This window comes from Phascolarctos cinereus, unplaced genomic scaffold (assembly GCF_003287225.1).
Source record: "Phascolarctos cinereus isolate Bilbo 61053 unplaced genomic scaffold, phaCin_HiC Scaffold_5;HRSCAF=322, whole genome shotgun sequence".
Taxonomy (NCBI): Eukaryota; Metazoa; Chordata; class Mammalia; order Diprotodontia; family Phascolarctidae; genus Phascolarctos; species Phascolarctos cinereus.
This window is the reverse complement of record NW_027555958.1, coordinates 199,503,495-199,530,783: the sequence shown is the minus strand read 5'-3', so window position 1 is coordinate 199,530,783 and position 27,289 is coordinate 199,503,495. Positions and strand designations below refer to the sequence as shown.

The window sequence follows — 27,289 nt, the reverse complement described above, 5'->3', positions numbered from 1 at the left end:
TAGGCTGGGAAAATGTCTCACCCTGACACTGGCTCTGTCACTTAAAATTTTGAATTGAGACATTATTTTAAAGTTGTTTGGAGGTGAATGTTGAGAGGGTTCAGCTGGGTTGCCTTTAGTTGCCATCTTGGCTCCCAAAAGATGTACTTTAAAACCCAAGACATATTGTGGTTAAATATGATCTAAGTAATTATTTATTTAAAGGAAATTTTAAGCAGAATCAAGTTAAACTTATAGTCACCAGGACGTGGGACATTCTGTCCTATATCTCCTATTTCCGGGTATTGCTATTTCTCTTTTTTTGGTTCGAGGATCACTCATATACATTTGCAGTAAGGTGTCACTATCTTTGCTTTGTGCTGTGCTCTGAATCACTCCCAACTGCTTGGTAACCTGAATTACCCTTTAATGCCTTTGATGTGGAAAAGTAGTAAACACAAACCTTCTTGCCTGATACAGTAATTCTTACTATTTTAGCCTTGCTTTAAGATACAAAAAAACCAAACAAACCAAAAAACCACACCACCACTACTCACTACTCACTATTCCCCAAACACAACTTGTTCTTTCCTGCCTCTATGCCTTAGTTAACACTGTTCCTCCTACTGACTATTTAAATAACATCTGTTCATATCCCATTTATAAACATCTCTCCCTCCAACAAAGCTTTGTACCTCTCATATAGTAATTATCACATACTGTCACTTTGTTATTTAGTTATTGAGGTAGTTGTCTTGTCTCTCCCCTACCAGATCATAAACTCCAAGAAGCCAAATAAGAAACTCCTTTCTATCCTTCACAACACTTAGTACTGTGCCTTGTACATATCAAATATGTGAATGAGTGAAAAGGAATTCAAAGTGCTATTAGTAATGTCATTTTTAAAACAGTAACCAAAATACAGCAGAGACTACTATGTATTTTATTGGACAGACTTGGGAAATAATACAAAATCTCAGGGCTATAAAGGACCTTAGGTAATTTATTTTAACTTGTACCTGAACAAGAATCCCACCTACAGCATATCTAAGTGGTCATCAAGCCTTTGCTTGAAGACCTCTAGTGAGGGAGAAATCACCACCTCCAAGGAAGTCACTCCATTTTTTGACAGCTGCTAGGAAAGTTTTCTTCACAGCAAGCCAAAGCTGCTTCCTTGCAACTTCTATCTTCTTTCTCCTAGTACTATACCCAGTGAAGTTGGAAAGAACAACCATATCTCCCTGCCCACCATTCCAGGTCTTCTAATCTCTGGGCTTTCTTCAACCAATCTTCATACAGCACAGTCTTGAGGCCCTTCAGCATCTGAGCTGCTTTCCTCTATACATTCTCCAGCTTAACAATGTCCTTTCTAAAATGTGACACCCATAATGTTTTGTCTATTCTGGCCAAAGCAAAGTGAAACAAAACTATGTTCTCCTAAGTTTTGGACACTATGTCCTTCTTAAAGCAGTCTATGATCTAATTAGCACACTGTCAACATAGCTTATACTGTAGTCTACACATAAAAATGGGTAAGTTAGTGGGAAGCAATTCATATCAATACAGCCACTGAAGGATTTCTTTAGACTACCAAGTACATCTACTGAATTTAAAATCTGATCATGATTACAAGGAGAGATGTTATATATTTTTATTCAGATTTTTTTTTCAGGAATACATCAGCTGTGAAAGAGGAAGTAAAAATCTAATTATATCTACTTAAACTTCAAGAAAACAATTTAAAAATAATAAATTTACTTTAACACTTCCGATACTTTAAGTGCAAAGAATAAAAAAGAAATGAAGGCAAAAAATAAGAAATCCATTAAAGCAATAACTAAGGGAAAAAATACTAGGCAAATTAACAGTTAAGCAATCTACTGAGATCTGTTTTCATAAAAGCATGATAAATATAAACTGACTAGACCCAAGGATATGACTATTTAGACAACTTATTAATAATTTAGGACATTAACAAGTAGGTTTAAGAAAAAATACCATATAAGTATAAATAGAATCTTAGAACTGAAAAAACCTCAAAGGCCATCCAAGCCACTATAGCTGAATAAACACCACCTCTTCAACTTCCACCATGTTGGTCAGAAAAGGTTTCCAAGATGCTAGGACTGAAGAATGACACACAGACTTTGTACTTTGACCAAATCACTTCAATACCACCTCTCAGTTTGCAGAATAAATGAATAGCTAACATAACTAATTTAAAATATTCAAAGAATTTACATACAGAAGAAAGCACAAAGATAGATAACAAAATAAAAAGGAAAAGCAACTGAAGTATAATTAATTTGCCTATAACTCTGAAGTTATCATTAATTATCTAACATTCCAAACCCTGAGAGTAACCTACAAGCCACTACAAAATGAGGTAGGAGAAGAAGAATAGGTACACTCAGGAAGGGTGGTTAGTAAAAGCAACTGTGGTCACAGGAGTGGACGTGTGTGTCAGGTAATATTAATATTGTGGCTTTAAAGATGAAATCCAAAAGCAACTCTGTGTTGTTCTGATTATGGGGGGGGGAATAAAGAAAGAGGGAAGCAGAGGGGAGAGAAGATGTGCACAGTATAAGACAGGCAATCCAAAGTTCTTATATTCCAATCTGGGAAAGAGTAGTATAAAGCTGGGAGCTGTCACACAATCTGTTAGAAACAAAGGGATGGGTACGAGGAGTCTGCTCATTCCCAGTTTAGGAAAATCTCTAATTTTCTGCCCATAATGACTTGGGGGTAGTAAAACAATTGAGTTAAGTGAAATTGAAGGGTGGGGTGACAGTGCCACTAAAGATTCTTAAAGTTATCCTTAAGCATCTTAATAACATCAAGCTATAAGTTGGGTTTTTCACAGATGTGTCAAAACAAATGGTATCAACACAAAAAGTTAAGGTTTTTTCACCTCTTTGTATCTATCCAGGAACTAATGAAGACAAGAGGAAATTCTGACTTGAACTAGCCTATTTTAAGTCAAAAAACATATTCCTTAATTGTTTAACAACAACAAAAGTGCAATGAATGTGATAAAAGGTGTGATTAAAAATGATAAAAATAACTGGCTATAGAATTCAATTATACAATTTGTACAAAACAGAAAAAGCAAGAAAACACTAAGTTCTTCCTCTATATGACATGAATTCAATCAACCAGTGATATGCAAAGCAAATCTGAACCTGTAGAAGAGTTTCATCCTCATAACCAGTACAGATGGTTTAAAATGATTTTGTGAGACTGCATGAACGTATACTGGCATTTGGAATATAAAAGAGGATATTCACAACTATTTAAGAACATCTTGAATATAGCATTGGAATTTAAGAAATCACTTCTGTAGTGAACAAATGCTACTCTGGATATGAAAGTCGCCATTTTTCTTATAGAAAGTATTTTAGGGAGTGATATAAAATGACTGTACATGGAACCAATTTTCTATTTATAACCACATCTTCTAAGTAAAATCATACATTGTTTTCAGTTATCTAATAAAGATCAGCTTACCCATCACTCTAATGCCCCATCATAGAGTATAAAAATAACTCTAGATTCAAGAAATACAAACTCTGGAATTCAACCAATCCATCAATCAAAAGGAACTTAATTGTCTTTACTGTGTGTCACTGTGCTAAGCACTAGGGATAGAAAGAAAAAAAAAAGTAAAAAATAGTCCCTGCCCTCAATGAACTCACATTCTAATGGGAGAGATAACATGTGCATAAATAGAAAATTACAAGACACATACACAGTAAATGGAAAAGGTAATTGGAGAGAGGAAAGCAGTGTAGGAAGGGGAATGGGGAACAGTCTCCTGTAGAAGATCTGTTTAGAGCTGAGTTTTGAAAGAAGTTAGGGAAGCTAAGAGGTAGAAGTTAAGAGAAAGAAGGAGGGCTAGTGTAAAGACACAGAGATAGGGAGATGGAGCATTATGTGCAAGGGGAAGTAAGTAGGCCAGAATAACCAGGCTGGAGAGTTCATGGAGAGAAGTAAAGTGTAAAATGCTTGGAAAGATTAAAAAAAGAAATGGTTAAAGGTTGTGAAGAACTTTAAATGACAGAGAAATTTATATTTGATCCTGGAGATAACAAGGAGTCACTGGAATTTACTGAGTGACATGGTCAGACTCATGATAAAGGAAAATCATTTTGGCAGCTGAGTAGAAGATGGACTATAGCAAGAAGAAACTTGAGACAGGGATCCCAACTAGAACATTATTGCAGCAGAACAGAATACAGATGATGAGAGACCAAACTTGAGTTGTGGTTGTATGGGGGAAGAGAAAGGGACCTAAATAAGGAATATCGTACAGGTAGAAATGACAATATTTAGCAATGGACTGACTAATTATGTGGGTGAGAGATGACACTGATGTTGCAAATCTGGGTGATAAGAGCTAACAATAATAATAGCAACCATTTATATAGAGCATTAAAGTTTACAAAGCACTCTGTATTTCATTCATTCAATTTTCGTAACAATCCTGGAAGTTAAGTGCTATTATTATCTCCATTTTACAGATGAGAAAACTGAAGCAGACTAAGGTTAAATGACTTGCCCAAGGTCATACAGCTAGTAAACATCCATGCCAAGACTGGAACTATAGTCTTCCAGGCTCCAAATTCTATGCTCTAAACACAGACAGAGAAGTATCCTCTACAGTAACGGGGAAGTAAGGAAGGGGAGTGGAGGAAAGATAATGAATTCTGTTTTAGAAATGTTGAATTTCTGATGTCTATAGAAAATCCAGTCCAAGATGTCTAAAACGCAGTTTGTGATATGGGACTGTAGCTCAGGAGACAGACCAAGGCTGGATATATAGATTTGAGAATCATCTGTATAAAGATCACTACTGAACCTAGGAGAGCTGATGCGATTACCAAGTGAGATAGTATACAGCAGCAGACTTTCTTTGGCAGACAGACTCTTTGGCAGACTAGTGAAGTCTACGGGCACCTTCTAAAAAAAAAAGTATTTTTTAAAAATGTTTAATTTTTAGGCAATTGGGATTAGATGACTTACTCAGGGTCACATAGCTAGTACATGTGAAGTGTTTGGTCTGAGGTCACATCTGAACTCAGGATCTCCTGATTTCAGGGCCAGTGCTCTATCCACTGAGCCACCTAGCTGCCCCTCCAAAAAAAAGTATTTAAATGTATAAAATACATAGGATTAGAATACCAATTAGAGTGAAAAAATAAACAAACAAAAAAGAAGTTTCTGTACCTCAGGTCAAAAACCCATGGTATAGAGGGAAAGTCAACAGATCCATAAGCATTTATTAAGTGCTTACTATGTATAAAGCACTGTAATAAACACTAAAGACACAAAGAAAGGCAAAAACTATTTCTGCCATGAGGGAGTTCACAATCCAATGGGGAAAAAGAGGAGGGCCCCAAAACAGAGTTTTTGGGAACACCTATGGTTAATAGATATGACATGAATAAAGAACCAGTAGGGGAGACTCAAAGATCTAAAAGCTTTAGTAATGACCCAGAGGCAAACTGTATGTCAGCCAGGGGAGTATGAGCTCATGTCTCTCTCACTTTTCAATTAAGGACTGTTTCACTTTTCTATTAGTATTCTAAGAATAGCATGGCATGTAGTAAATGCTTAATAAGTGCTTGCTGTCACCCAACTGAGGTTAAGCTAGAGCAGACCTGCGCAATTTGGCAGTAGGTAGGGGCCAAATTAAAATGGGCTAAACTTCTTCAGGTCACAGATAGTTTTTTAGCAGCTCACTTTCCAAATAAAGGTATAATTAATGACTAAACTTTTGCAAATAAATCATTTTTTTTAAAAAGGGAAATTTCAATTAATATCAATTAATTACACTTTCTACTTAAGGTTTTTATTTATCATGAAATCACATTAATGTTAAAAATTACTTTACTAAGGGGTACAAGTTTTAATACATTTTTCATGTTTTCTTACTGTTTAAATTTAATAATGACTGAAAACGCAGCAAAAAGATATGACTCTCGCTCCTCTGGTTGGTTGGCAAAGATCACATGACAAACAGGAGACAATATGCAGTGACAACCCACCTGCCAAGTTACACGACGGGCACAATAGTGACTAGTGGAAGGTGGGTTAGCAGGGCACAGACAAAGCACTCGTTGCATCTTTACTTTCTTTTACATCCTCTACATCTTTTGTGGGTCACATCCTTTGGTGGGCCGCAAGTGACCTAAAGGCCATACGTTGTGCAGGTTGGAGCTAGAAAGGCATAATCAGGCTGAATTTAGAGTCTTTTAGTTTTAGACTACAGAAAGTCTTGAAGGCCATGTACTAAGTCATAGATGCCATAGTGAACAAAGTACCCACAGTGATGAAATAACAGTTTTGAAAACTGACAAAGTTTTTGATTCTTTTTATTTTTTAATTTTATTTTTTAAATTGGCTTATTTTTAGTTTTCAACATTCACTTACACAAGATTTTGAGTTCCAAATTTTCACCCCATCTCACCCCTCCCCCAACCCCAAGATGGCACGCATTCTGAATATCCTTTCCCCCAGTCTGCCCTCCCTTGTGTCTCTCCCCTCCTTTCTCTTATCCCCTTCCCCTTCTATTTTCCTGTAGGGCAGGATAGATTTCTGTACACCATTTCCTATATTTATTTCCCAGTTGCATGTGAAAATATTTTTTTTAATATGTATTTTTAAAACTTTGGGTTCCAAATTTCCTTCCTTCCTCCCTCCCCACCCATCTTCACTGAAAAGGCAGGCAACTCAATACAGGTTATACATATGCAGTTACGTAAAACACTTCCATAGCAGTCATGTTGTAAAAAAATTAACTATTTTCCTTAATCCTATTCTACCCTCCATTTATTCTATTCTTTCTTTTCACCTTGTCCCCCCTCAGAAGTGTTTGCTTCTGATTATCCCCTCTCCCAGTCTGCCCTCCCCTTCATCATCCCCCTGCTCTCTTGTCCCTTTCCTCCCCTATTTTCACGTAGGGTAAGACAGATTTCCATACCCAACAGAGTGTGTATGTTATTCCCTCCTAAAGCCAAATCTGATGAGAATAAGATTCACTCATTCCCTCTCACCTTCCCCCATTTCCCCTCCACTATAAGAGCCTTTTCTTTTCTGTTTTTTTTGTGAGATAATTTACCCCATTCTACCTTTCTCCTCTTTCTCTCTGTATAATCCTCTCTCACCAATTAAATTTATTCTCCAGATATTACCCCTTCATCTTCAACTCACCCTGTGCCCTCTATCTATCTATCTATCTATCTATCTATCTATCTATCTATCTATCTATCTATCTATCTACATATCTATCTATCCATATATACACATAATTTTTTCCCTCCAGCTAACCTAATACTGACAAAGGTCTCATGAGTTACAAATATTATCTTTCCATGCAGGAATGTAAACAGTTCAACTTTAATAAGTCTCTTATGATTTCTTTTTCCTGTTTACCTCTTCATGTTCCACTTGAGTCCTGTATTTGAAAGTCAAATTTTCTATTAAGCTCTGGTCTTTTCATCAAGAATGCTTGAAAGTCCTCTATTTCACTGAATGACTATTTTTACCTCTGAAGGATTACACTCAGTTTTGCTGAGTAGGTGATTCTTGCTTGTAGTCCTATCTCCTTTGTCCTCCGGAATATTATATTCCATGCAGAAGCTGCTAAATCTTGTGTTATCCTGATTGTGTTTCCACAATACTTGAATTATTTCTTTCTGGTTGCTTGCAATATTTTCTCCTTGACCTGGGAACTCTGGAATTTGGCTACAATATTCCTAGGAGTTTTCCTTTGGGGAATCTCTTTCAGGAGGAGATCAGCAGATTTTTTCAATTTCTATTTTGCCCTCTGGTTCTTGAATATCAGAGCAGTTTTCCTTGATAATTTCTTGAAAGATGATGTCTAGGCTCTTTTTTTGATCATGCCTTTCAGATAGTCCAATAATTTTTAAATTATCTCTCCTGGACCTATTTTCCAGGTCAGTTGTTTTTCCAATGAGATATTTCACATTGTTTTCTGATTTTTCATTATTTTGAATTTGTTTTACAGCATCTTGATTTCTCATAAAGCCACTAGCTTCCAATTGCTCTATTCTAATTTTTAAGGAAGTATTTTCTTCAGTAAGCTTGTGGACTTCCCTTTTCCATTTGGCCAATTTTGCTTTTTAGGGCATTCTTCTCCTCACTGGCTTTCTGGATCTCTTTTGCCATTTGGGTTAGGCTATTTTTTAAGGTGTTATTTTCTTCAGTATTTTTTTGGGTTTCCTTTAGCATCACTTCAGTTTTTCCTCTACTTCTCTTGCTTGCTTCTCAAAATCCTTTTTGAGCTCTTCCATGGTCTGGGACCAATTCATATTTTTCTTGGAGGCTTTGGATGTAGGAGCTTTGGCTTTGTTGTCTTCTTCTGGTTGTATGTTTTGGTCTTTGTCACCAAAGTAAGATAATATAGTCTGACTCTTTTTGCCCTGCTTGTTCATGATCCCGGCCAAGTACTTGAGTTATAAACTCTCTGTTAAGGTAGGGATCTGTTTCCAGTGTGGTGAATGTACTGTCCCAAGCTTCAGGGGTTTTGTGTAGCTGTTTTCAGAGATAATTCTAGGGACCTGTAAATTTTCAGTTCTTCCAAAGTGCTATGATGAAGGGTGAGGTGTTTGCTCCTTTCCTCGCCTGGGCTCTGGTCTATGAGTGACCACAAGCACTCTTTTCTATCTTGGAACTGTGAGGAGAATTTCCGCTTCACCATGCCAGTGCTCCTCCTAGAGCTGGGACTGCCACCCAGAACTGTGACCCAGGTCCAAGCACAGGCAAAGCAAGAGAATCCTCCACCAGCAGAGAGATCCCTGCAATTCCCCTCTGATCAGCCACTCAATTCCCCCTCAGTCTGTGGGCCGGAAGCTCAGGAGGCAGCCGCTGCCAGGGGCTGAGCTCAGGAGCTGAGGCTGGGACCTAGCTTCTCTCTCTCACCATAGAAACAGACTTTTCCCACTGACCTTCTAAGCTGTCTTTGGTGTTTGTGGGTTGAAAAGTCTGAAAACTGCCACAGCTACCTGTGATTCAGTCCTCTGAGGCCTGCTCCATGTTCACTGTGACCTGCACGCCCATGCCGAACTGCGCTCCTCTACCAGACTTATGTGATATACCAGCCAGGTTGTCTTGGACTGGAAATTTCTTTCACTCTGTCTTTTTGTGGTTCTGTTGCTTTAGAATTTGTTTAGAGCCATTTTTTTTACAGGTATTTGGAGGGGTTTGGGGGAAGAGCTCAAGCAAGTCACTGCTTTTACTCCGCCATCTTGGCTCCACTCAAAATTTTTGATTCTTTCATGAACAGGGTGGGTACTCTTTCAGCCAAAACTGAATGGAATTCTTCATACATCTTACTTTATTCTTATACAGGTTTTTTTCAGAAAATTGTTATAACCTTTGGAGCCTCATTCCTGTTCTTTCAGTATTAGTTCTATTTTCACAAAACTATTTTATAGCTATCAGAGTGGGGAAACAGAGGGGAATGTGTGAATTTAATCTAAAGGATTTGAATAAGTGATACTGTTAAAATGTCTGGAACAATATAAAGTCAGGTCAATAAATCTGTAAATTCTTAGACCAGGTTTGTGTAAAATAAGAAAGGCAATGAAAGGAACTAATCTATCTTAAGCTAAAAAATATTACATAAGAAAATAAACTTTTCATATGCAGATATTGGGGGTAGAGGAAGTGGAATATGAAGACCAATTTGCAATCACACCAATCAATTCATTTGCAGGAATTAGCCTAAATAATTTTTAGCTTGTTTAGGAAAATGACAATTCAAACTTTACTTTATAATAAATTATATTAAAGATATGAAATGTTTATAGGAGATTTAGAAATCTTAGCTAACAAAAATTCTCATATATGCATTACAAAATTTTCATAACAAAGCTGAAGTTAAAGCAAACGTGGTTATCTAAATTTTGTGTTAACAGCAGAGCACAGTATATTGTTCTGCACATGGTAGAGAACATTTGTTTAATTTGTGAAAATTTTCCCATTTGATATCATGCCCCTTTTTCATTCTTATTCTAAAGGAAATTTCCTCATCTTTGGCATGTACCCATTAAGATCATATGTGTGTGTATGTGCATATATGTATGTATTTACATATATATTATCGAACCAGAAAGTCTTCTAGAAATCATCTAATGCAAGAGTCTTACTTTGGGGGCGGTAAGCCCCCAAAACAAAGATTTCCTTAAAATCCTGAGATTAACAGGCCAGGAAGCAAATATCAAGGGAGAAAAGTATTTGCAATGAAGTCCCTGTCTAAAATGAGACAGGATGAACCATTTGTTCATTGGATTTATATTCCTCATAGGAACCCTAATAAAACACAAAAAAGAAAATTTAATGGGACATCTAGTTGAATCTGCCAAATAAGGCTTTGAGATCCATTATAGGGAATAATAAAACCTAAACCTAAAATATTTTCAAAAACTTCAGAAAAGGCCCACAACTCTATAAAAACTACTCTATATGTCCCCAAAAACTTTAAGATTAAAATGATTTGGCTTTAGGATATCCCTTGGTAATACTGTTGTGTAAAATTTCTAAGTACACATATTTATTATTAACATTAAAATCCCCAAGAATAAAATACTGAACCAATTTTGGGACTAAATGCTTTTATTCATTCACTTTTCTTGTACATAAGAAAAAGAAAATATTGATTATAATATATTATAAGATGTATGCTAGAGGATTGTGATCAGAGTTGAATAACTGACTATAAATCTCTAGACTCCATTTTATGTCTTCACCACTAAGCATTTTTTGGGGGAAGAACTAAATAAGATATTTATTATCACTAAGGAACTTGACATTCCATTAGCAGTAAAGTATGTTTCACAATTGACCTTAATGGCATTTTTCCATTTGGGGGCAGCAAAGTCAAGGGCTTTCAATTCTGCTGTCTCCACCATGTATCAATGACTAACACAATTTAGGATCATTAATTTCAGGAGACTAAACATCCAGAACTTAGAAAATACAAGGTCCAATACTATCCATGAAATTTATCTGTTTGAATTTTCACACACAACACAGTAGATTTCAGATTGTTTTACAAAGTACACCAAAACTAGTAATTTCCCAATACCACTAGATCAAAATACTCATACAAATCTGGGACCTCAATGATTTGTATGTTCTCTTCAATGACGCAAGTACCTATCTGCCTATCTTGCATGACTCCAGTTCATTTCTTCATTTTCAAGGGCACCCAACCAACCTGAATCCCTTGCTTTCTTCTAATATTCCAAAGATACCAATGGAATACTCAGTCTGTCTGGCTGCTACTCCTTACTCTCAATATGTGATTAGCTCATTTTCTCTCTTGATATATTTTCCTTGATGACAGACTATATTACGGCTCTTCTTCATATTTATTTATCTGTCATTATTTGTTATATGAACAATCTACTCACACTCACAATGTGCTTCTTCACTGCCCTCCAAGTGACACATTTTATATCAATATGCTACTTGTGTTGTTGTATGGTTGTCATAGAATACTACAGGCTCTGAAGAATTATAAATGAATACCACTAGTCCAAAGTATCTTTGGATCATGATATGTCAAATGCTAGTTTTATACACTGTCAAAAAAGCATATGCCACCAAATTTTATATAGAGAGTCTTTTAAAAGGCAATTTTTAAAAATTGCTTAATTTAACTATGATAATAAAAGAGCCAAAAGTAATTTTCTTCCCCAGGTAATTCTAATATTCTAGCAGAATGAACTAGTTCGTTGTACTTAATGGTACTAAGGTAAAGAATTTTACACCTATGTATGCATATATATGTACTTACATATATATATCTATGTATATGCACATATATAGATTATATACAGACAAAAAAAATGTCATTATCAGAGACTTTTGTTTTCTCTTAGCTAAGGCTATAACATTAAGTAAAAAATGTAACAAAGTAACACATCATACTTTAATAATATAAGTTTGCAAATGTGAACTTTCCAGATAACTGAACCTCCCCATCACCTGGATGTGACTAAACTTATTATATCTCAGCTTCAGTTCAGGCACACAGATTTTAAATCTTCTTCTTCTTCTTCTTTGTTTTTTTTAGTATACATCAAACATATCGTCATGAACAACAATTATTAACAATTAAACAACATGTTGTTAAAAAAAAAAACAATGCCTTCAGGGATATAAACAGATATAGGTCAATTTGCTACTAATTAAATTACTTCAGATAGCTTAGATGATTTATCCCCCTCTTCCTTTCCCTAATGCCAGCATTTTCTTTCTATTACTCACCGTGTAGCTGACTAGCATTGTTTTAATTTTTTTCATTCATTTCATTGCTTTGCACATTGTGCTTAATGAATGGTTGCTACACTGAATTCCTTTACTCGACAACTTCCATGGGTTTTTGGACTATACCTGTAATTTCTTTGAGCTAGTGATATTCCTGGCCAGAAAACTTGTTTGTCTGATGAAAACTGGCTTTTATAATGCAACTTACCCTTTTACAGTTTAGTATATTTATATATGAAACACTGTGGGGTACAAAGATAAATATAATATGATCCTTGATTCAAGGAATTTACAGTACAGCAGGGAAAATGCAGTATTCAAAATAACATGCATTAATTTAATCTGTTACTGACAAAAAAATAAAAAAACAATTAAGTAGGAATTATGGTTTTATGTACATGACATAAAAACATAATCTCTTCCTTACCATCAGTGTGAATGAACAATTAACAAGTATTTCTTAAGCACCAACTACTGGCCAGAGACTGATAGGAACTGGAGATATAAAAACAAAAATAAAGTAATTCTCTTTCTTAATAAACTTACATTTTATTGGGGAGACAACCATGTATATATGTAGGCATAAGCAAAATAGATGAAAGTTTTGTTTCAGGGAGGTGGCACTGGAAGCTGACATAGGGGTGGTATAAAGAAAGCCTTAATGTAGAATGAATGGAGCCTTGAAGGAAACAAAGCCTTGAAGAGATTCTAAGAAGTTGGAGTGAGGAGGGAATATATTCCAAATATGCGGAACAGCCTAAGCAAAGACACAGATTTAGGATAGAGAGGATCATGTGTAACAGTAAAAAGGTCAGTGTGCCTGGACTGTAGAGTACAAAAAGGAAAATAATAAGTAATAAGATTAGAGAAGTAGGTTGGGGCCAAGTTACAAAGGGCTTTAAATACAAAAAATAAAAAGTTTTAATTTTATCTTAAAGGTAACAGGAAATCCCTGGAGTTTGCTGAATAGAGGAATAACATGGTCAGCCTGATGCTTTAGGAAAATCACTGACAGCTGTTTGGAGAATGGATTGGAGTGGGGTAAGACTTGAAGCATCAATCATTCTATGTGGGATACTGCCAACTTTTCTGAGAAAAACTGCTCTGGTAGGGAAAGATTAACTATGGAGTCTTTTAAAATCTTCTGTTAAGCTAAAGACAGAAAGCAGAGAATAAATTCTACCTATAAGTCTATGAAGAAACCAAAATGGCCTATGGACTTCTAATGCCCAAGATGAAAATAGTTTTCAGAAGTCATATGAAAACAGAAAGAAATCTGATTCAGCTAATGTGATATAAGGAAGCTGGTGTTTTAGTGAGAAGGTCTGGGTTCTAGTCACAGGTCTGGGATTACATCATTTAATTAATTAATGACTCAATTTTCTAACCTGTAAAATGAAAATAATAGCTATGCTGGCCAAGGAGATTATCTAACATAATGTAGATGCCAGCATTTTACAAGCCCTACATACTTTCCTTTACCTTAGTTAACAAGGTTTTTTTTTCTCTTTTGGTCCAAACAAACTTGAGATTGCATTGATGTGGTGAACTCCAGATGAGCAAATGCAGATCACAAATGCTCTGCAATTTAGAGTCTTAATGAGTTACCTGAGGGATACTAAGAGATTAAGTGACTTGCCCAGGTCACACAGTCAATAAGTAAGGTCTTCCTTACATAGTCAATAAATAAGGTCTTCCTTACTCGAAAGCCAGATATTTATACATTGCTCCATTCTCAAATATGTTATACTGAATATAACTTAACCTTTTGATGAATCAGTGACATTAACTGAAAACATTAATTACTGTACTGTCCTTTAATACTCAAGGACAACTACAGAACATAAGGCTAGTTTTTTCACCACTAAATTAACACCTCCAAATTACTATGCTTTCATAATTTGTCTTCTCTCTCTTCTGTAACAGTTATAACTGCTGCCTTATTTTATGCTGTAAAACAAAGAACTTAAGGGTAGATCCATACCACTCCTTTGAAGCAGAATGCAATGATTTAATGATGACTATTTTGCTCACTGTTCAGAGAGTTTCCATGTTTACTTCTGGGTTTGCAGCTATGCACAGCTAACATAACCACTGAAGATAGAGCACTCTGGTTCTCTGGATAAGTGTTCTAGTGTTACTATATAAATGTTTGCTAAAATGAGGGCTAAAGACTAAGTGCTAAGGGAATTAGTCATATGAGCACAACCTAAAATTTAAAAAATTTGGATTACCGAATTATTATGAAAGTTCTAAAATACCAGATTTTGAACAACCTTGTTATCAAATCATACAAAGCATGTCACTCCAGCTTAATAACGTGTTTAATAATGATTACTGAATTAAACATGTTGCATTCTATAAACCATAAAAGAAATAAAAACATAAGATGATTATTATAAATGAGAATAATCTTTCAGTCTTATTGGTTTTCAAGGAAACTTAGTCTCAAAACAGAAGAACATCTCAAAACAGAAAAACAGCCAACTGATTAAGACCACTGACTTAGGAACATTATGCCCTATTACATTTTTTTTTTGGCGGGGGGGGAGCCAGATTCAATTTAAATCACTTTGACTTAAAATGCTCTTTCTAGATAAACTACTTGACAAAAATCAGAGGACAGTCAGGAGTATTCCACAAGTTTTCACATATATGTAACTTTACTGTCATAAAAAACCTAAATGAAGTCAAGTCAACAAATATTTATTAAGCATTAAAAATGTGCACAGTGCTAAGCATTGGAATTACAAAGAAATAAAAGAGCAATTACTTCCCTCAAGAAATTTACAAACTAATGAGGGAGACAACATGCAAAATAAAACTATGTACAAAAAAGACATACACAGGATAAATGGAGATAATCAACAGAGGTCAGATACATAGCATTAACAGAGACTGGGAAAGGCTTTTTGTAAACGGATTTTAGCTGAGCCTCAAAGTAAGAAATGGAAGCCAGAAGACAGAAATAAAGAGTTAAAAAATTCCAACTATGGGGGACAGCCAGTGAAAATGCAGTTAGGAGATGGGAGTCTTGTGAGAGGAACACAAGTAAGACCGGCATTACTGCCCTTAAGAGTTAAGAAATTGAATCACAAAGTTGCAAGAAGCCCACCAAAAAGTTAGTTACAGTGTCAATATGAAAACCTAGGACTTCTGACTTATAGTACCATGATTGTTTTTCCATCCGTGACTTGCTGCCTCCATCTATAAACCAAATATAAATTAATCATCTCTCTCTCTATATATATACATATGTATGTGTATATATATGTATGTATATATGTGTATATATATGTATGTATTGTGTATATATACATGTATGTGTGTGTATGTATGTATACACACACACACACACACACACACACACACACACACACACATATATCAAATGGTAAATTCTTATGTTTGGAATAAAACTGACCTATCTAAACACTTGAAGAAACAAGAGAAAGAATTATAGCTTTGTTGGTCAATTTTGTTTAAAGTTTTTAATAACATATCAGGATGTTTGAAATTAAAAATAACAATTATTCTGCTAGTCCATTGTTTTACAAAAACTTCATATCTTTTTTTGCTGAGACAAAGCTATATTGGAAGAATATCGTAAGCTTTTCTTTTGTATGGACTGGTCTCCTTTTCAAACAAGAAACAATAAAAGTTAGGTGCTATAAATCTTTTTTTTTTAAGTTCCAGAATTTTTTTTTAAAAGCAATTAGCTCTCTCTTGTAGTGTGAAGTAGAGAAATGTTTAATCTTGAAATTTTCTCCAGTAACGTGACCAAGGGAGTACTACATAGTCTACTTATAAATGAGCTGAATTCAAATTTACCTATTATAAAAAGCCTTAAGAAACAAAGGACATGTACATACAAGAGTTATATTCCCAAAGACCATTCAGGGTGATAGCAACGTAGGCTATATTACAGGATATAACAGCCTTGCATAGAAAACGATTGTGCCTTCACGAGTCAAGATAAAAAGCGTGATTTCTACTTTTGGTTGTTGCTTCCTTTATGAATTGACATTTCTAGAAGTTAAACACAACAGAAAGCAGCACCAAAACCAGATCAAAATAAAACAATTACACAAAGAGTAAAAGAGGACAGGATGAAGGTAACAAAAGCACAAACAGAAATGGTTTGGAGTAGGACTCAAATTTTGTACCCCAGAAGTCCTACCTCTCAAAGGGGACAGAGAGAATAAAGAAGGAAAATATAACAGTATAATTCACAGTGATATAGTGGCTATTCTGTCTTGGATTGCAAAAACATTTTATTATAAAAGCCACTGCAGATCTTTTCCATTTTTCTTTAGTTAGTTGTTCCATTTTTATTTGTAAATGCCCTAAGGATGACTTAATTTAGCTGGTTTCTTCTAGTTCCAAATCTATAATCCTATGATCATTCATGAGATGACAGTCATAAACTATGGGAAAAAAGCTAAAATTATAATGATCAAAACTCTTGCTCAAGTTTAGTTTAAAGTTTTTGTTCTTCCTTAATAGCATGAGTATTTAGTATTCTTCAATGTCTAATGTTTGCAGGGTGACATGAAAATACAAATTTCATTAAACTGTACAAATACATAAATGACTTTAATAAAACACTAGAAGAGGTTTTGGGAGCTAGGAGACAAATCAGTGACACTTACTGTGTATGTGATAGCTGCCAGCATTCCAATCAAGGTCAGAGTACTGATGGAGAATGACAAGGCAGCTAAACCATCTGTAATTAGAAAAAAAATACTGGTGAAAATTCACACAAGGTACAGATATTTACTTATGACTCGTCAATAATATTTTTACATAATTTACAAAAGATTAAATAAATGATATGTAAGCTACTTGGCACTCTTTTACCAACTTACCAAGAAAATGCAAAGATAAATATTTGATCAGAAAACCTAATACTTACAAATTCTTTTGTTTTTGTTGGGGTATTTTTGGTGAGGCAATTGGGGCTAAATGACTTGCCTGGAGTCACACAGCTAGTGAGTGTAATGTGTCTGAGGCCAGATTTGAAATCAGGTCCTCCTGAATCCAGGGCCAGTGCTCTCTCCACTGCGCCACCTAGCTGCTCTGTGTGTGTGTGTGTGTGTGTGTGTGTGTGTGTGTGTGTGCACCTAGCTGCTCTGTGTGTGTGTGTGTGTGTGTGTGTGTGTGTGTGTGTGTGTTTTGGCAAATTCTTTTGTAAAAGCCATTTTTAATCTACCTTTTACAGACTGGAAATCCTTGGTAGAAAGGAATTTGTCTTCTTCTTTATATCATGCTCCTCTCACGCCACCTTGAGCTAGCTCCAAAATATATTCCATATGTCTGGTACTAAATAAAATACTGAATTTAAACAAATTAACATCTTGCCTGATGTTCATGGTATTGAAAAGGGAGGTGAGCAGATAAGACATTCAAGGAAAATATTCCCCTACTTTCCACATCCTACACCAGAGTTCCTCTTAATGACAAAATATATAAACACAGGTGCTAAATCAAAAGGCAAAACAGGTAATCTTAGTATCACTTCTCCCATTTCCTCCATAAACATTTCTGTATTTTGAGTACTGTTATTTTGAAGAATATTTCAAATATGTATCAAAAGTAAGATTTAGTACTCTGGAAAGAACAGTGGACTTGGAGTCTGAAGATCTGAGTTAAAATCCTGACTTTGCCTCTTTCCTTAGGTGAGTCATTTAACGTTTTTGGGCCTGAGTTTCCCCATCTATAAAATGAGGTTGTTGGACTAGATGACATCTAAGATTGCTTCCAGCTCCAAATCTATGATCCTATGATAATATGAAGGGACTGGGCATTAATTTTGTTTTTGAAAGGTTTTTAATATGTACTCCAACTGTAAAAGGACAAAATTATTTTCTGAGGAATACACCTCATTATTATGAAGAAAATAGAGAAATAAAGAAAGATTACCTGATATAGAGCTTTATTTCAGATATAACTTCAAGAACATATTCTTTCTAAGACTCAAGGGATATTTATTTTTTAAACCCTGAATAATTATATAAATATAACTGATACAACAAACTAGACTACCTGCAAATAATTATATTTGGAGGACTGGAAGAATTATACACTTAAAACTTTTGTTTTAAGAAGAGGCATCATGGCATAGTGGAGAGAGAGGCAACCTCAAAGTCAGAAAGACTTGAGTTGAGTCTTACCTCTGACATGTATCTTACGAACCTGGGTAAATCACTTAACCTTTAAATACCCCAAGAAACTCAGACTAAAGCGTAGGTACCAGTATGCTTTAGTGAAGATAGTTCCACAGATGTTCCTTATTTGAATGAAACCACAAGTCCAGACAAAACACACACAAACACAAGAACCTTTCAAGGGATAGAGACTGGACCTGTGATTTCACTGCTATTATAGGGAGCTCTCAGCTAAGGAAACTTCCTGTCAGCATAAAATCTCTAATTTCTCTGCAACTTATAGTCTTAACAAGTTGCCTAGGGTGTTAAGTGGTTAAATAATTTGCCTAGGGGGTCACAAAGCCTGCATCCATCAGGTGTGGAACTTGAACCCAAATCATTTTTTTAAAATTTTATTTGAACTCAAACACCAGAATACAAATAAAGAATAGAGAAAAAAATCATAAATTTAAATATTGGAACTTAATTGCAAAGTAAGAAAAAAAAAGCACGTCATGTGCACAGCAGAACATAAGAGAGGATTCAAAATATGTAACAATTAATTTTCATTTCAAGAAAAGCTATACCATAAATACTACATGTTGTGTCAAGAGCTGGCCATCTTTTCTTTGCTTCCTTGTTAAGTTTTCTTTCGTTCTTTGCTGGGCACTTTTTAAACTTTGTTCTTTTTTTCCTTTGCCCCCTCACCTCCTTCCTCCCCTTGTCACCCCTTCCTCTCCATTACCCGCCACCTCAAGGTTGCAATTGAGCATGGATACATTTCTAAATAGGTATTGATGTATACATACATGTATACACACATAAACATACATACATGTATACATAAAAACATACATTATTTTCCTTAAGAGATTATACTCCTGTGTTTCTGTTTGTGCATCTTTTTTTCCTATCTCTCCTAACTCCTCTACTTTTACAGGTGGAGGGTAGTTAACCTTCCCTTATTCTCCCATCCCCCCATGTCTAAACCCCATTCTATAACCCCCTTTTAACCTATCCCTTTACCCTCCCCTTTAAAGATCCCTCCTTTATCCTCTCCCCACTCCCTATCCCCTTAGAGTTTTATTTCTTTTAAATTTAGAAGACTTTTACACTCTTCTAAACATATAGGTATTTTCTCCTCTTAAACCCATTCTCAATGAAAGCAGGTTTCCAGAACTAAAAGTCCCCTCCCCCATCTAATTCCCCTGTATTGGTTCTTCCTCTTGCACCTCATTTGTGAAAGATAATTACTCTTTTAGCTGTTCTTGAATGGTTTTACTTTTTGAAGTCTAATCATACTCAGGCCTACCACAATCTTTGCTTTTTTTCTTTCTTTCTTTTCTTCCTTTCTTTTTTTTTTTTTTGCAAGGCAATCCGGGTTAAGTGACTTGCCCAGGGTCACATAGCTACTAAGTATCATGTGTCTGAGGCCAGCTTTGAACTCAGGTCCTCCTGACTCCAGGGCCAGTGCTCTATCACTGCACCATCTAGCTGCCCCCACCGAAATCTTTCTTATAAGTTACTTAATTACTAGTAACAATCTTAGATATAGATTTTACATCTTCCATACATAAAAGGCAAACATTCTGTCCTTATTTAGTCTCTTGTAACTGGTCATTGGTATTTTTTCTCTTGGCCTTGTATGTCAAATCTTTTATTGAGTTTAGGGCTTTTTGTTTTTTTAAATGCCTGTAAGTCTGACAATTGATCAAGCGTCCATTTTTTTTTCCATTCAGAATTATGCTTAGCTTTTCTGGGTATGATATTTTTGGCCAGAAACCCAGTTCTTTTGCTCTTCAATACACAGTGTTCCAAGACCTGCAATGTTTTAGTGTCACCACTATTATGTCTTGTGTGATTCCAATTGTGTTACCAACATATGCAAATTTTTTTTTCTTGTTGCCTGTAACATTTTGTCTTTGAGCTGGGGGTTTTAGAATTTGACTATGATATTCCTGAGTTTTCATGGTAGGATCTCTTTCAGGTGGTGATCTTTCTATTTCTGTTCAACAAAAGGAGTGATATTTGAACGATTACAACTATTCAAAGATAAAATAGATTGCCTCATGAGAATGTAAGATTCCTGTCATGAGAACATTCAATTAAAGGCTACCTTACTATGTTGAAAAATATCATCTTTGCTTTTGATGAATTCATTTCCATCTTTAAAATTTTATGATTCCACCGCTAACTTTATAACAGGCATTTATTAATAATTCGTTATCAATTTTAAGTAAAACAAAATATATCATTAATATTACACAGGATTATAGCTATAGGGTGGTACATTCAATCACTACCTTATTAGAACTTAACAGACTTCAGTAGGAACCTGTATTATTTCAACATTATATAACTCCTAGAATTTAGCACAGTTCTCTGTATATATCAGGCACTTAAATGCCTGATGAACAAATCAATCAATTCTAGTCCTTAATATTAATTTACTGAAGTGCATTTTAATACAGTACTCAGGATTCAGTACCATAACAGGGCTTATATTACACAAATCAGCCCCTTCCCAATTCTATTACTACCCTAATAAATAACAAAGATCTCAAAGCTTCACAAATATGATAGTAGAGGGCCACTTTAAGGCAGCAGTGTCAAACTCAAAAAGAAAAGGGGACTACTAAACTGTATATGGGACAGCTAGGTAGTGCAGTGCATAAGTGCCAGGTCTGCAGTCAGGAAGAGTCATTTTCCTGAGTTCAAATCTGGCCTCAGACATTTACTAGCTGCGTGACCCTGGGTAAGTCACTTAACCTCATTTGCCTCAGTTCCCTGTCTGCAAAATAAGCTGGAGAAGGAAGTGGCAAACTAATGCAGTATCTCTGCCCCAAAACAAAACAAAACAAACAAACAAAAAAAACAAATGGGATCACTAAGAGTCAGACACAATTGAAATGACTGAACAAAAACTAAACATGAGGATCTTGGGGAACCCATATTGACTAAGAAAATTATCTTAACATTATCTATGTTTTATTGAATTTTACTTATTTTGTTAAATATTTTGCTAACTACATTTTAATCTAGTTTGAGCCACACTTAGGACTGTTAATGGACCACCTGTTTGATACCTCTGCTTTAAGGTATGGATGGATTATAACAGAGGGCTACTAAAGTTCCTTCCAAATCTGAAGTTTTGATTCTTTAAAGCATATTTCTCTCTCTCTCTTTCACACACACACACACACACACACACACACCCACACACACCAGTGTCAGTCTGTTTTAAGGGATCTTTTTGTTCCCCCAAAACAATTCAATTTCTCTGGTCCTCAATTCTTCTGGCAAATTTTAAAGACTGAAATAGAAAGCCAAAACAATCAAACTGTATCACAATATACAGGAAAGAAGATTAAATTAATGATCTAGTGCAGTTATTAGCAATACTGTAAAACAAAGATTCCCTTATAACCTGAGACAGATGGAGAATGGCTCTTATTGATACAAATTCAAATCAATTAACTACATATATTAGGAATGAGATCTTTATTACAGAAACTTGATGCAAAGATGTTTTCCCCTAATTTCACAGTTCTCTTTCTAATTTTAGCTAGGTGGGTTTTGTATGCTCAAAAATTTTAATTATAACCACAATTGTCCATTTTACCTCTCGTAAACCTGTCTCTCTCTTGTCTGGTACATGAACTCTTCTCCTAGCCATGGATTTGACAGGCAATTTCTTCCATATTCCTCTAATTTGTTTATGGTACTACACTTTCTGTCTAAATCACGTCCCCATTGGGTCTATTTGGTATGCAATGTGGGATGCTGGTCTAAGCTAGTTTCTGCCAGACTGCTGTCCATTTTTTAAAACAGGTTTTGTTAAATAGTGAGTTCTTGCTCAAACAGCTCATCTTTGGACTTATCAAACATTATGCTACTATGTTCATTTGCTTCTATATAACGTACATCTAATCTGATGAACTTCTCTATTTCTTACCCAATACCAAACTGTTTTGATTACTATGGCTTTGTAGTATAGTTTGAAATACGGTGCTACCAAATTACCTTCCTTTCCCATTTTTTTTATTAATTCCTTTATAATTTTTCACCATTAATTCCTCCAGATGAATCTTGTTTTTTCCTAGCTCTATAAAGCAAACTTTCGGTAGTTTCAATACTATGAACAAGTAAATTATTTTGTAGCAACATCTTTTTATTATATTGGTTCAGCCTACCTATGAAAACTTGAAACTTCTTCAATTATCTAGAATTGTCTTTATTTCTATAAAATATTTTATAATTGTAGTCATATAGTTTCTGTATATGTCTGAGCAGGTAGACTTACAAGTATTTTATACTATCTGTAATTATTTTAAATAGAATTTCTCTATCTCTTCATGCTAATATATTGAAATGCTGATAATTTATGTCGTATTTTATGTTCTACAATTTTGCTAAAGTTGTTAAATTATTTAAATTAGTTTTTAGTTTACTCTCTAGAGTTGTCATGTCTCGTTTCCTCTTTGCCTATGCTTATTCCTTTAATATTTTATTCTTGTCTTATTGTTGCATCTCACATTTCTAGCAATATAATAAAGGGCAACAGTAATAGTGGACATCCTTGCTTTACCCCTGATCTTACTGGAAAGGCCTCTATCTTATCCCCATTATAGATAATTCTAGCTTTTGATTTTATATAGATACTAGTTATCATTTTTAGGAAAGCTCCATTAATTCCTATGCTTTCCAGGTGTTTTTATATGAGGAACAGATGTTGTATCTCATCAAAAGTTTTTTCTGAATCTATTTACATAATTATACGCTTTTTACTATTAATATGGTTTCTAATTTTCCTAATATCAAACCAGCCTAGAATCTTTGTGATATGCTGCTATAGACTCCTAGATAAATTTAAAATTTCTGCATCAATCAACATTCATTAGGAATATTATTCTATAGATTTCTTTCTCTGTTTTGATTCTCCATGGTTTAGGTATCAAAAATCAATTGTTCTTATAATTAACTGTTCTTTAAATGTTCAGTAGAATTTAATTGGAAATCCACATGATCTTGGGGTATTTTCCTTTGAGAATTTAATTATGATGAGAAGATAAAAGATTGTTACTATATTATTTTCTTATTGATCATATTTGTAATTAATTGATTTTGTCCTGTAACAGCTTTTGTCATATAATTGCTTGAGTCCTGGTTCTTTGTCTTTGAACTTAGTTCAGAATTCAGCTGGACAGTAACGGGTTAATTTTAGAATCCAGTTTTCCTGCTAATCACTGATCCATTCTTGCCTCAAAGAATTTTGCTAACCTTGGTGAATATATGTGAAAGTGATGGCATAGGGCCTGATATTCTACTCCACCAAGTTATCCTTCAAGTACGTCTAATTTGCCGTCCAAAAGTCTAGGCCACCTGGGCTCAAACAATGAGTACTTGTTATTCTTAATCTCATGAAAGAAGAGGGGTTGTTGCTAGCCCCCATTACCAAACTTCCAGCCAATCATGTTGTTCCCTGCACTTCAGCTCTATAACCAATCATGCTGCCCTTAATCCCATGATATCATCTACCTTGTTCTATACTCCCTAGAGTATAGAACTTGGGGTCTTTGGAATAAATAGAGGTAAGCCACTGACCCATTAACTAATAAATACCATGCCCCTGCTAATAAATTTTATCTTGCTTGTAGATGTGCCTCAGTTTACCCTGCTGTTAAATTCCAGTTTCTACAATGGCTTGTTAAATTTCTTTTTTTGAAGATGGAGTTATAGAAGTACTTTATTTCTTGTTGTTAATTTGGGCAATTTATATGTCTGTAAATATTCAACCATTTCATTTAGATTGTCAGTTTTATTGGCATGTATTTGGTCAAAATAGATACTAACAATTTTTTTTTATTTCTTAGTTGGTTATGAATTCAACTCCATTTCTGATAATGGTAATTTAGTTTTCTTTCTTTTTAAAAATCAAGTTAGCTAAAGGCTTATCTATTTTTTTAATTCCAAAATTTAACTTATTAATTCAATGGTTTTTGCTTTCAATATAATTAATCTCTTCTCTGACTTCAGGAATTTCAAATAGATATGCTAGTTTATTTAGCTTAACATCTAATTTGTTGATGGGCTCTTTCTCTTATTGATGAAAGTGTTTAGAGACATAATTTTTTCCCCTAATAACTGCTTTGGCTGCATCCCAAAAATGCTGGTACGTTGTCTTGTCATTATCTTTAATGAAATTGACTATTTCTATGACTTGTTCTTTGACTCATCTATTCATATCTCTCTAGATAAATTTCTCTATATCCACACATATGTGCATATATAGGTTGTCATACATTATATATGTATATTGATTTAATCAGACAAAAGTCCTCCTCCTTCCCCATCCCTGTCTCGAGAAAATTGAAACCCACTACAAACATGGATAGTTGATCAAAACAACTTTTCACGAAAAGTTTCATTCTATATTAAATCCTTTACCTCTCTATCAGGAGGGAAAGTGAATGTTACGTATTCCACTAGAATCATTGTTGGTCATTACATTTATAAGAATTAAGAGCAGTAGTTTTCCATTACATTTATATACCATAATTTATTCATTGATTCCCCCAATTTTAGATATCCCAAATTACCATTCTTTGACATTTCAAAAAGAGCTATATTTATAATCACCATTCCTCTTTTCTCCTTTTCCTCCCATTTCCCTACTAAATAAAATGTATTTCTGTACCTGTGTGTATATATATTCTTCCTTCTTTTAAGTAGTTTAGATCAGTGAGTTTCAAATGTCAGCTGTTGCCTCAGCCCCACCCCTTCCTTCTGTATTAATGTCTATTTGCACACTGATTATGAGAGGTAATTTTCCTTAACTTTCCTTTCTCTTCCCCTCCAGTGTATTCCTCTTCCCTTCTTTCCATTCTTAAGATCATCAAGACATAAGAGAACCACTACTAGGCATTGTCCAACTGTACTCCTTTTATGACTCTTCATGATGACAGGCAGAGAGGACACATGTATTATCTCCCAATATGTGAATACAATCAGTTTATTTAGTCCTTTTTCATTATTCATTTGTTTACCTTTTTAACTTTCTCATCCCTCTTGTATTTTAATTTTAGAGTTTCTAAACAGCCAATCAATATTAACCTTTACAACATCGGACTTTCCTTTCATCATGAGACACATCTGCAGCTGAGTTTCCTTTCAGCTTTGGCCCATACACTTCATTAGTCCTAGAACTACTTGTAGTCATTCTCCATTCTTCCTCAGTAGTGTACTGGACACTTTCTGATGTGAGGGGCTCATCTTCCAATGTCATTTCTTCTATTATCATTTTAGCAGTCTATGGGGTTTTCTTGGCAAAGATACTGGAGTGGTTTGCCATTTCTTTCTCCAGTGGATCACCCTTTGTCAGAGCTCTCTACTATAACCTGTCTGTCTTGGGTAACCCTGCATGGCATAGCTCATGGCTTCACTAAGCTACACAAACCCCTCCACACTGACAAGGCAGTGATCGGGAAGGGGGCTAGGGTGTCAATATTGAATTACAGATCAATATTGTATAGGAACCTGCAATGCAAAATCCAACCAAGGTAACTAAGATAAGCTAAGTGTGGCCAAAGAATAGATGAAAAGATTAAACATCAACATCTTGGGTGTCAGTGAACTTAAATGGATGGGAATCAGTGAATTTAATTCAGGTGATCACTACATATATTTCTGTGGGAAGAGAATAAATGGAATAGCCCTCAGTCAATAAAAAGGTAAGAAAAGCAGTAATGACTGTCAAAAATGACAGACTTATGATATCTGTTAAAATCCAAGGCAAACCATTCAACATCACAGTAATAAAATCAAAGCTCCAACCACTGATGTTGAAGAGGCCAAAGTTGATCAGTTCTATGAAGATGTACATTTTTTAGAAATAACACCCCAAAAAAGACATCATACTCATCAATAGGGAATTAGAATGCTAAAGCAGGAAATCAAGACAACTGGAGTAACAATCAAGTTTAGTCTTGGAATATAAAATTATACAGGGCAGACACCAATAGAGTTACAGAAATATTCTTGTTCAACTACCCAAAGGCAACTCTACACATGGATCTCACCAGATGGTCAACATGGAAATCAGACTGATTATATACTTTGCAGCCAAGTGAAAAACCTCTATACAGTCACAAACAAGACCTAGAGCTGACTGTGGCTCAGATCAGGAGCTTCTTATTAGAAAATTCAGACTTAAATTGAAGTAGAGAAAACCATCAAACCATATAGGTATGACCTAAATAACATCCCTTATGAATATGAAGAAGAAGTGTTAAATAGATTTAAGGGATTAGATCTGGTGCCTGAAAAACCTTGAATGGCAGTCCACAGTACTGTACAGGAGACAACAACGAAAAATATTCCACAGAAAAAGATGGGCTAGAAAACAAAATGGCTGTTTCAAGGCTTTCCAAATAGCTGAGGAAATTAGAAAAGCAAGAGATAAAGGAAAAAGGGAAAGATATACCCCACTGAATGCAAAATTCCAGAAAACATTCAGGAGAGATAACATTTTCTTAAATGAGCAATGCAAAGAAATAAAAAACAACACCATGGAAAAGAAAGATCTCTTCAAGAAAATCAGAGGTATCAAGGTAACATTTCATGCAAATACAGACACAATAAAAGATAAAAAATGGTAGAGACTTAAAAGAAGCAGAAGAGATTAAGAAGAGGTGGCAAGAATATACAAAAGAACTATACAGGAAAGACTTTAACATCATCAATAATGATAATTGTATAGTTAGTGATCTAGAGCCAGCACCCTGGAGAATGAAGTTACATGGGCCTTAAGAAGCACTGCTAACAATAAGGCTAGAAGTGAAGGAATTCCAGCTGAGCTATTTAAAATC

General features: G+C 34.9%; 1 protein-coding gene across 1 annotated transcript in view; it reads right to left on the bottom strand.

Moving 5' to 3' along the window:
- LMBRD1 (LMBR1 domain containing 1) overlaps positions 1–27,289 on the bottom strand; it is a 180,398-nt gene that overhangs the window by 95,775 nt on the left and 57,334 nt on the right. The window contains exon 7 of the mRNA XM_021000136.2: positions 16,929–17,002. Within this exon, the coding sequence (XP_020855795.1) occupies positions 16,929–17,002 (74 nt within the window). The remainder of the gene's footprint in view (positions 1–16,928; positions 17,003–27,289) is intronic.